General features: G+C 36.4%; 1 protein-coding gene across 4 annotated transcripts; it reads right to left on the bottom strand.

Annotated features, from left to right (window-relative positions):
- Window positions 1-71: 71 nt before the first annotated feature.
- LOC150030112 (uncharacterized) lies at window positions 72-11,106 on the bottom strand. 4 transcript variants are annotated; one of them, XM_090310050.1, is made up of 16 exons: window positions 10,684-11,106; window positions 9,974-10,172; window positions 8,989-9,294; window positions 8,808-8,897; window positions 7,783-8,265; window positions 7,556-7,663; window positions 5,036-5,166; window positions 4,819-4,951; window positions 3,992-4,337; window positions 3,431-3,912; window positions 3,148-3,327; window positions 2,911-3,069; window positions 2,581-2,655; window positions 2,118-2,301; window positions 1,497-1,645; window positions 72-349 (listed from the first exon to the last, which is right to left on the bottom strand). In XM_090310050.1, the coding sequence occupies exons 1-16, from the start codon at window positions 10,896-10,898 to the stop codon at window positions 89-91; spliced, it is 3,501 nt and encodes a 1,166-aa protein (XP_090166176.1). In that variant the 5' UTR covers window positions 10,899-11,106; the 3' UTR covers window positions 72-88. The 4 variants fall into 4 exon arrangements, with proteins under 4 accessions (XP_090166176.1, XP_090166179.1, XP_090166178.1 ...); XM_090310053.1 differs by having other exon boundaries at window positions 74-349; window positions 8,808-8,890; window positions 10,684-11,068; XM_090310051.1 differs by lacking the exon at window positions 72-349 and adding an exon at window positions 852-1,256.
- Between the last annotated feature and the right edge of the window lie 436 nt (window positions 11,107-11,542).

Below are 11,542 nucleotides of genomic sequence, written 5' to 3'. Positions count from 1 at the left end.
CAATTTGAACAAAAAGACAACTAAAATCCTAAAAATCGTCATCCTGAGTTGCATGAATTAAGAAATACAACAATTGCTCGAGTAAAAACTAGATCAAACACTGGGGAAAAAGACATGTGGACAGATGATAACTCACCACTGGATTTTTGTTCTGAATGCAAGCAACCAAAAAGGGCCATATTTTATTCATAGCGGGAAGCAACCTATTCTCATCCGACCCCTCAGAAGTATCCAAAGTGTCCAGAAGTCGATAAAAGGAATGTGAGTGCAATGTTTCCTCAATTGCTTCCTTGATATCATTCTCGTGCTTATAGGCTTCTTCGACTTTTGCCAATGCAACAACGCCATACTATGCAAACAATTTATTGAAATGATTTTTTTCATTATAATCAAATTTAAGCCAAAAAAAAAAAAAAAAAAAAAAAAAAAAAAAAATCAGTCTAGCAAGATTTCATGCGTTAGGTGAATTCAATCACCAAAAAAGGGTTGAGGTGAAGAGGAATCGTTATATAGCATCGAAGTGATATGAGAGAGACAGAAGCCACAACATAAACTCAGAAATTCATAATGATGATTAGATCAAAACATTTTGTGCCCATTATATACCCTAAACTCTAAACCCTATAAAAATAAAAATGATGGTGATGATGATTACACAAAACATGATCGTGTAAAATTCGCACTGAGGACGTGAAATAATTCTTGGCAACATTCTCAGACAGAAAATGGCCATGAAAAGATCTCTCACTAACAAGCGAATCCAGTTCTTAGCTCGAAGCCTCGAATATAGACAATCTTGGGAAAATGTACGAGATATTGTGAAATTGAGGAGCACAACGGGAACACGGATATGAAGAAAATATAATATAATATAATAATATATTTATATAATAAATGTAGGAGATGTTCTTCTTCATTTTTTATCTTTCTAATCTTCTGACTCTTCTGATCTTTATATAATCAATCTTCTCGTGATTTTTCATCTCACTTGTTACAAAAAATTTGAATGAAAAAAGGAAGAGAAAGGAAGACAGGCGCTCGCCTTCATGTATGATGAAGGCGCAGCAAGGTGACAAAAGGCGCAACCAGGCTGTAGGTGCTCGCCCTAGCTGTCTGTAAGGCGCAATGGCTCAAGGTCGCCTCGCCTCTCGTCTTAGGCGTGCGCCTTGGGTCGCCTCGAAAACATTGACCGTGACACAGAGCACCTAGACTGTAATTAGATTCCCTCCAAACTTCAACGTGTGTGAACAGAGAACCTGGAAGGTATACAATGTGCATAAGCTAAATAACTGCTACATTTCCTAGAATAGTTAGATCAACATGGCTTGTAGTAAATTTCTGTACTGCCTTTTTATCTCTCATTTCAGGTAGCTGAGTATGAAGTGTTTAATCAAGCCCTTAAGATTGGGGAAAAAAAAAGCACCCTATTAGGCTTTACAAGTAGTAATGCAACAGGATCGAGACATGGGTCGACTTTATCTACCAAAGAGGCATACCTCGACAATATCCAAGGCCACCAAGCATGTTGCTTGATTCTGTGAAGCTAGGAGAGGTATAGCAGTCACAATGCACGAACCAGCAATTGATCCAACTGTTCGTCTATATCTTCTGGAATCATTGAACTTGAACAAAATATTTTCCCACTCTACAAACAATAAATTAACCTTTAAATAGTTCTGTTTGATTCAGCCTAACATTTCATAGTACTTCAATATTAGAAACATCTTATATAATCTAGATTAAGTTTGTCCTCCTATGACATTGCACAATGACAACTTTGCCATGTTGATTAATTCATTCTCTTAATATCCAGCACTGTTTCCCTTGCAAGAACAGAGGAATTGAATGGAGCATACTATTACATCTAGATTGCCAGGAAGAACACCAGCTCTGTGCCTTGCGAGTTCATCCAATTCCTTCATTCACAGTTGATAATTTAATTTCGTTTAACAGTTAAACATTTAATACTCAGCATGTTACAGTTTAGAACTAAAAGCCTCAACTTTATATCACCAAGATCAGAGGTTCAACATTTCAAGGCCGATCTAATATCAAAATCTATGAGGCAAACTTATGTCATCATCATAATATGGAACTACTTAACCAAGAAGAATCACCTGATTCCAGTGAAGATATATTTATGTCATCATCATAACAGGATCTTGATACTCCTCCAAGTTTGAATTCTGCCTGCTTTCCTTCATTAGAGATTAAAGACTTGACATGATTAATATATGATGCTGCTTTACTAGGCAGGGAATTAGATTCATGCTTTGATACTCTGGCAATCTCTGCTACTGCCTGGAGAAAAAAAATTTCATAATAATATAAAAACATGAACAGTTTGGTTTTACCTCACAAAAAATCCTCAAATTGACGAGAGACAAATTAGGAGATCCTCCCCCCACCCAAAGGAGTCCAAAAACTCACCAAAGAGCTCAATGAGCAAAGATATTCAAAGAACGATCATAATACCTAAAATCTTACAGCAATGCAAAGGACCAGATACCTTTCAACAGACAGTCATATTAATTATTGTAAACCTTAATACAAAGTGGATATGCATAATTCAGAAGTAACCTTTAAGAAGGGACCAGTTAGATTGGGGTGCTGATGTCTTCCAAGAATCTCAAGTTCCGATGATACTGTATGCATCTGCAATAGTTCAGTGCATCAGACTTCCAACCCATTCAGACCGAGTCAAAGACAAGTAGATAACCACACGTCCACACATATAAGAAATGTATAAAATTTTCGTTCTAAGCGGCCATCAAGAATGTAAAAATGGAAAACTATGACCACAGAGCCATATGCATTCTTTCTGTACAGATCACAGGCGCTCCCTCAATTAGTAAGCCCATAAAATCCTGTATAATGAATTAGGTTGTTAAAGGATGTTAATTGGCATACAGGTTCTTCCAACAGAGGCAAAATCTCATGAGCTATTCCAATATAGGAAAGGATAGCAGCAAGAACATTTGGCACATGCGGATTGAGATCCAAATGACGTAACTGCCTACATATTGAATCAATCACATAATCTGCATTTTCCAAAACCAAGTTTCGAACCTGCAAAAAGATCATATTTGCAACTGATCATAAAAAGACTCGAGAACCATAGTAAAATATGTGTTCACATTATCTTACCGTTGGGTAACCAGATGAAGAAGAAAGAACATGTAAGACAGCATCGGAGGTGCTTCTAACTTCCACATTTGAGGAAATAAGATTCTCAAGCAGCAAATAAAGTGATGAATGAAGAAATCCAGAAGAAGAAAAATCTTTTCCAAGGCACATACTAAAAATACCTATTCCTTCAATTATAACCTGTTCAAGAGAAGAAGTTGCAGTTTAAATAGAGTGTCAAATCACCATATGGCCAAGAAAAACATCCACAACTATGCATATAGGTTTTGAATTTTGAGCTTACCTGATGCAGCATAGCAGTGTCTCTGAAGAAATGTAAGCTAATGTCTTCTTCACCAACAGGATGCATCGGGGAAGATTTATGTTGTATAGGAAGGTCCCATATCTCAGGAGATAGGTATTCATGCAAGATTCTACCAATACAATCAATTAACTGTGATCTAACTTTTTCCAGGGAAATTTTCCATCTAGCTTCATTGGCTGGGGCACATTCATAGTCATTGGTAACCTTCCTGTGCATTCTTGCTCTCTGAAACGTACTTGAGAAGTAATCTACTGAATATTCTGAAACACCAAATATCATCTCATTCAGAATACATACAGCAGTGCTTGCCTGGCGCACTAACAGTCCTGAACCAGTCCTCCTGTACCAATCTTCCCAGTTTTCTTCACTGTATTCTTTCTTACGAAGCTCAGAAACCAGTTTTTGCAAGTTTCCCAATGGGATATCAATGGTAACCGACAAACTACCTTCACCTTTGCTATCTGGTAATAAGAAAGCATATGCGATAAGGACAAAACACAAGAATAGAAGAGCTAAATAATCAAAGGAATGGTTTCAAACCTGATGCCACAGACAAACCAACAAGTCGGAGAACTCCTCCAAGAGCTTCATAAAGTTTCTGACTGCCAACACCATTAAACCATGGGGGCATGCGAGGAAGCACATGATCACATTGCTGTATACCTTTCTCCTGAACCATTGTGAGCTCTGAAACTGCAGGTGAGGCAGTATTCATGATGGAAAGGCAATCACTGATGAAATTAGTTCCAACTTTTAACTCAGTAAGAGAGTGCAGATATCCTAGAGATGATGGCCTTGCTGAAAGAAATTTTCCAATAGAACTGGCGTAAACTGAATTTTGATTTAGACAAACAGCAAATACATCTAGAAAGCGAACTGCAGTTACCTATACATTCAACAACCAATACAAAATTAATATGGTATTAACGACATAAAAACCAGTGAATGAGAGATTAAAGAGCAAAAGGACAAAAAATCCAGGGGAATAACCAAAATATAAAATCATGCAGTGCCAAGATTAAATATCAATAGCAGAATTTGACAGGGCGAGGTAAAAAATAGCTATGAACTCACTGTCTCCCTATTTTCAGACATTGCTCATTATTAACCCAAAGTGAAATTAGACAGGAAAAAGATCTTCATAGTTATGATCCAAAAACATGCAATCAACCATGCGAAGTATCTTCATATTTTGAAACTATGGTTGAAGCCACAGAATTTAAAGACATTATCAAATAAATTTTCAAGCAATAATGCAGCGTCATACTTGATAATTCATCTACATCTGTGTGTTATAGATTGAACATGATGTAATAAAGTAAATGTAAATAATCATGTCTGTTAAAACATCAGAGAGAAGCTCATACTGGAGAGTGGATAAAATGATCTATAATGAGCTGAGGCCCAGAATAATATCCCACTACAAGTAACTGTCGTGCATGTGATAGAGCAAACTTCTCATCACTTCCAAGAACCACATTTGGAAGCTTTTCAACCAACCTAGATTTAATGGGGGAGAAGTTAGCTTTACAATATGTCCAAGAAACTCTAGTAATCTGTAGCTTTATATATCAAGATAAGAACCTCACAAAAATTTTGGCAATCTCATGCTGCAATTCATGGTTTCCAGTTATCCAGAATAAATATTCAAGGAACTCCTGTGCAGTGAATGAAACATCCTCAGATTCATCAATAGCCAAAGCACACAGGCACTCCTGCATCGACAGACAGGATATGTTATAAATTAAACATTGTAAGCAAGTTTAAAAATTTTTCACAACGTATAAAATGATCAAGATCCACAACCAAGTATAACATTTTCTAGTTGAATCAATAGACTGCATGGGTACGCATAAAAAATTTGCTAACAATATCCAGCATATTCCTTGAGTATGTTGCATTTCAAGCAGCTCCAAGATCACATAATCGTATGTTCATCGAGGAATTAAATATGCGTTTGAACACATAATGAGGACGTTCCCAAAGCTATTAGATTATAGACATAAACATGATATCTTTTACAACAGAAGAATAAAGAAAAGAAGTGATGATCTTTTCTCCCATTAGTTTCTAATCGATAGCCTCCACTCAATTGAAAGTTGTAAAATGAGGATAGATCCAGGTTAACAAAAATAGGCCAGGAAAACTGAAACAAGAGAAACCTAAATTCCGATATCACGTCACGTCATATCGATGTCGTCAAATATGGAAAATCTTAAAATAACCTATTACTGTCCATAGTCGTCAGAACCAATCTTAAAGCTACCATGTCTTTGAAGATCCTAACAGGGAGAGGAAAATGTATTTTTTTTTTAAGACAACAATATTCTTGAAACACAGGACTTTTTTCTGTTTGCTTCCCTTTCATCTTCCATGATAAAAGAGTTTCATAATGTTGCTTCCTTTTTATCTTTGGAAATTGGGAATCTTTTTAGTAACCGCCTGAGGCTGGACCACCAAGTCTTCTTTCTGTGAACTTGTGTTTATATGATTGCAAGAAAAAAAATACGTAAAACCTAGTATCACTTTAATATTTGAAACCCAATAAATAAATAATTGATTGCATTGCATTCAATAAGAAGAGCATGAAGTTCAAATTATTGAAAAACAATCAATTTCAGTTTTGAGGCAAAGAACTATCAATCTTGCTTATAGCCATTTTAATCCAGCATTGGTCAACCTTCGAGGTCTTGCCCTTTAATTGAAACCCAAGGGAAGGGATCGCACTTGGTTAGAGGGGAGATTATCGAGAGACCAATCGACAAGAGCGGTCTAGAGATTGGGAATCTAAGGTTATGTAACAAAGCCTTGTTGACCAAATGGTTGTGCCGTTTCTCCTCGGAGCACAACTCCTTTTAACATAGGATCATTGTTAATTTGTTAGTAGACATGGCTCCCATCCTTTGAATGGTTGACAGTGGGGTTTAAAGGTACTCACCAAAGCTTGTGGAAGGATATTTCAATGGAGCTCCCTTGGTGGGGGAAGGGAGGTATACATATTTTTGGAAAAATAATAGGGTGGGGAGAGATCTCTTTATGCCTTATTTCCTAGACTTGATCATTTGTCTTCCCTCAAAAACCACTTTGTTGTTGACTTCCTTGTGTGGTATGGGAGCTCGTGTTCTTTTTCTTTCGAGATTCGTCACTCTATTTTCAATAGGGAAGTGACGAATGTGGCTTCTTTTCTTTTGCTCAAGGGCCACTCTTTTTAGGCGTGGGAAAAGGGATGTGAGGGTTTGGAGCCCCAATCCTTTCAAGGGGTTTCGTGCAAGTCTTTTTTCATAGCCTGGTTAATCCCTCTCCCTTAGTAGAGTCGGTTTTTTCGGTTCTTTGGAGGATTAAGACCCCTAGGAAAGTGAGGTCCTTTACTTGGAGTGTTTTACATGGTCGTGCTAACACGATGGACCAGCTTGTGAGGAAGTTGCCCTCGCTAGTTGGTCCTTTCTATTGTATGCTTTGTCAGAAGACGAAGGAAGATCTCAATCATATTCTCTGGTATTGTGAGTCTGCAAGTTCCGTTTGGGACTTATTCTTTCAAACATTTGGCATATTGTATGCTTGTAGTTGTCACAGGAACACTAGTATTATGATCGAGGAGCTCCTTTTCAATCTGCCTCATGGGGAGAAGGGTCGCTTTTTATGGTTTGCAGGTGTTTGTTGGATCTTATAGGTTTTGTAGGTGGAAAGGAACCCTAGTGAATTTTAGTCAAGACTTTGATTTCAAAGACCTTTTGTAACAAACTATTCTATAGGCATTTTTTTTACATAGTTGGAGTCCCTTTTGTAAAAGGTCTCTTTTTTATGTGTTTGGTTTTTTATATGCCCTTCTATTCTTTCATCTTGAGAAAAGTCGTCTTTTTTAATAAATAAATAAATAATTTTTTTCAATAAAATGAAACTCTTACATTTTCATTTCACTTTTCACTCACTTCACTCTAGGTTTTCAGGTCCCACATATATGAAAAAGAATTTTATATGATAAATTTAAAAAATGCAACAAATTTAACAAAATATAACCAATACTTTAAATACATCAACAAGAGACATCTGACTCCCTAAATAAATTGATAACAAAAGTAGGTAGTGGCAGTTCCTTTTGCTCACCAAAAGCATCAATCTACTCTTCGTTAGTGTACAGCTGCACCTTGACAGTAGTCCTTTTATGGCAGCCAGGATGCCCAGTCTAACCTTTTTTACCAGATGCGTACAAATCTAACAAGCACCAAGAGAAGTTAGTTCGGCAAACACATCAGCAGTTATAAGAGCTATAAAAGATATTTGTCATGTATTGAAGTATTGAAGGATTCGATACATAATATTCAAGAACTTACAGATGGAAATGTTGCACTTAATAGTTTATCCACACGTGTTGAAGTTTCTGCAACCCATTCCTTCGTACGATCCACATGAAAAGATTTGTTCCCCTTGAGATAGTCAGCACTCATCTTCTCCTTTGAACCAGATTCATAAGTAGTTTTCTTCACCACCTCAGAAGATGAAGATTCTTCTACCTCTATACTCCCACCTCGGACTTTATCAGGCAATTGACGGAGTTCCTCAAGAATATATTGTGCCTTTTTACCCTTCTCCATAATAATTTCAGATTCAAAATCCATAAACATAACAAGGCTAGATTTATTAGCATCATCCTCGAGGACTATCATTAGATATTCAGCCAAGCCCCTAATTGCTTGGTTTGTGGCTTCTGTATTCCCAGCAGCCCCACTTAACGATGTTTTAGAGGTCCGCAAAACTTTAGAAAATTGACTGACAACACCAGGCAAGAAGAAGGCCAATGCATCAGCTGTTCCAACCTGCAAAAGAATAGGATTGATAATCTAAACCAATCGAACATCCATCTTCAAGATTATTATTTACTACCACGGAAATAATATGGAGAATTCTTTGAGTATCAAAACAGGGAACTTCCCTCTTCGAGCAAATAAATAAAAAAGTGACTGGGGATTACAGGTTTTCAATAATGTTGATTTTTGGCCTAAAATATATACATGTACGCTAAAGTAAATCAGCTATGAGGCTCCACACGCACATAGAATAACCTCAGCAATTCGTTATTGATAAATTATTGCTTTAACTTGAACCAGGTTTTCCATGTGTAAGATACATCAAACAATATAAGATCGGTAGGGATGACTTTATCCTCATTTCTTATTTTAAGCAGTCCAATCAAGAGGTAGAGCCTCTCAAATCTTTATCTCAGGAAGAAGACTCAGTCTCTGTGGGTGAAGATCATGCTACATATGACCTAAAACCCATATACCTCCAATCAAGAATTTACTCTAAGTCATGACAGGTAGCCCATTTGTACATAGTTAATCAAAAGTTAAATATTTACCTTTGCTACAAGTACACGAAGGGTCATAAAGGCTTCAATACGAAGTTTGGAACTTCCATGATGTCCTCGTGCAGCCTCAATATCTGCAGCCTTTTCACAGACTCATGAACAAATAGAAAGATTTGGGCAAAATAAATGCTAGAAAACAATGGAAAATCATTGAAAGCATGCTTTTTCATACTCTGAGAAGAAGTGACAGCCAGTGTCCAACAGCAGCTGAAGCAGTTTCACTCCGGAGAAATTCAAGCAAGCATTCATTTGGCTTCGACTCTTCTGAACGCAAATCAAGATGACCTTGAAATTCTCTGTTTTCTGCAAGTGCTGGAGAACAAGATATTTGTTTACACGAGCATGCATCATCTGAGCACGGGTATAAATTCATAAAGATTGCCTTGAAACACTTGATAACTCCTTCACGGAATTCTTCTGATGCCTCAAGGGGAGATAACAGAGCTCCACATGTTAACTTTTTCAGCACTACAACCATCTGCATTATCACATCATCATAATTAGGCCAAATAACTAATTCAGAAAATGGATATATTAAAAGTCTTTAAAGGCCATTCACAGAATGACAGAATACAGCACAAATAGGCCAATGAACCTATATTTCTTTTATTTACTTTGTCTGCATCAGAAAATTTATATCTTTTGAGGACAATGGCTATAAACATTTAACACAACCCTGAGTTAAATGCAAGGGATCTAAGAGATAAATGAGAACCTAATTACCTTATCACACTCATTTGTGTCATAAGTCAACTATATCCAATAATAAATCAACTCACCTTATCAAGCACATTCATGTCATAAGTCAACTACGCTCGTAAATAATAAATCTCAACCCCAGCACGATGAAAAATAACATAAGATTATATCAAGAAGATATTAGATACTATAGTTCCAGGGGCATATTTTGGAGGAAGAATACGTAAATTGAAATGCAATAAACATCAAATCTCCACAAGAGCTGTTTCACAAAAATTATTCTCGTGAGTATAAATATATTTAATTGAGTTTAGTTGATTGAAACTAATTAGTGTCGCAAGCAACAAGCATCACTCTAAGAACAGCTCCTTACACTACAAGGATAATAAACATTTAAGAAATAAAAGGAAATGAATGAGGCACATCTCAAGTCTAATGGTATTTTCAAATTAGACCACCTGCTCCACAGATCCTAAATGGCACTTCTTCAGAAGTTCTTCAAGACACTGAAGCACACCTTCTGCCACACCGTCACTCACTCTATGAGGCAGACCATGAGTAACAGACATCATAATGGTATCTCCAGAATCAACCTTCTGCTGAGATCTATCCACAACAGCTGCATCCAATAGCAGCAGTAGCGGGAACAGTGCATAACTGAAAATAGAAAAAAACTAAACTATCAGGTAGGGTTGCATGAAGATTCAAACGGACTAAAATTACAAGTAGTCAACAAAAGTAGATAATCTTTTTATTTCATGCTTTTAATTTCCAGCGCATGTATAAAGAGATGGTAAAGTTTTGAGAACTCGCTTCATTACCCAAAAAATATTTAAATGGATAAAAAAAACTTATAGACATCATATCGATTATCTTCTTAGCCCAGTTTTCCAATGCCCTTCCAAGATTTTTCCAAATTTTCCATGAAGTTGATTGATAAGCAATGGAACCTGTCAATTACGATTACGGTTCAAAGGCTAAAATATATTCTTCGTCCCTGAACTATAACTATATTTTCAAGTAAGTTCTTGAATGAATTGTGGTGGAATGCTTAATTGTGTGAATGCTGAGAGTTCGAATGGAACACGCAATTAGATCAACATATAAAACGAACGTGCAGTTAAAGAAATATAACATATAGAATTTCCACAAGATAAGATAAGCTTACTCAAAGCAAGGTTGCAGAGAAGTGGTGGGTGTTTTTCGAAGCAACTTGAACATTGAATGTATTGAGGAAGAATGTTTCTTGGGCTGTTGGAGAAGCTGTAGCAGCTCCAAGCAATATGGTTTGAGCTCTGCAAACACTCCACTTCTCTGAAATCCTTCATTTGATTCTTCCAGTTTTTCTTCCTCGCTTAAAGAATTTGTATAAGCTATCTCCATCTTCAACAGCACGGGAGAAGAAGAAGAAAAACCGTGAAACCCAAACAAACAAAACAGTTATATTAGAAACTGAAATGAAGCAAGCGATCAGTTGCAGAACGTAATAAGAATTCGTTTGAAGGTGAAGAGGTAGATGTCGTAAAACATCTCCAGAGAGCACGAGAAGACCCGCTAAACTGTACGATGGTTCCCTTTTTGTTTCTTTCCTTCCTTCCCCATCATCCATCGTACGGTGATGCCGAACTAGGAATCTTGGGCTGGGCTAAAGATGATAGCGATGCCCCGTAATCTTGCTACGGCCCAATCATTCCCTTCGGACCTTTTTCATCGATTGGATGATGAAGTGTGATCCATCAATTAAGTTTATGGATTTTTACTTTGTCCATATATTTTCATAAATATCTTTAAATTTGTTTTTTTTTTTCAAAATAGTCTTTTAGTATTATTTTGGACCGTTTTACCTTTTTCTATATTTATTTATATTCGTTATATATATATATATATATATATATATATATATATATATATATTTCCTATTGTCGAAGCTATTTTAATGATGGGAGAGAAAATGCATTTAATATAGTTTTTCTCATTTATCAATTGAAGAGAGAAATGCATTTATTTTAATTTTTTCTATTTTCCAA

This window comes from Benincasa hispida, unplaced genomic scaffold (assembly GCF_027475165.1).
Source record: "Benincasa hispida cultivar pf3 unplaced genomic scaffold, pf3_genome.v1.1 HicScf560, whole genome shotgun sequence".
NCBI classification, from domain to species: Eukaryota; Viridiplantae; Streptophyta; class Magnoliopsida; order Cucurbitales; family Cucurbitaceae; genus Benincasa; species Benincasa hispida.
The sequence above is the reverse complement of the archived record's forward strand: the minus strand, read 5'-3'. Positions and strand labels throughout refer to the sequence as shown.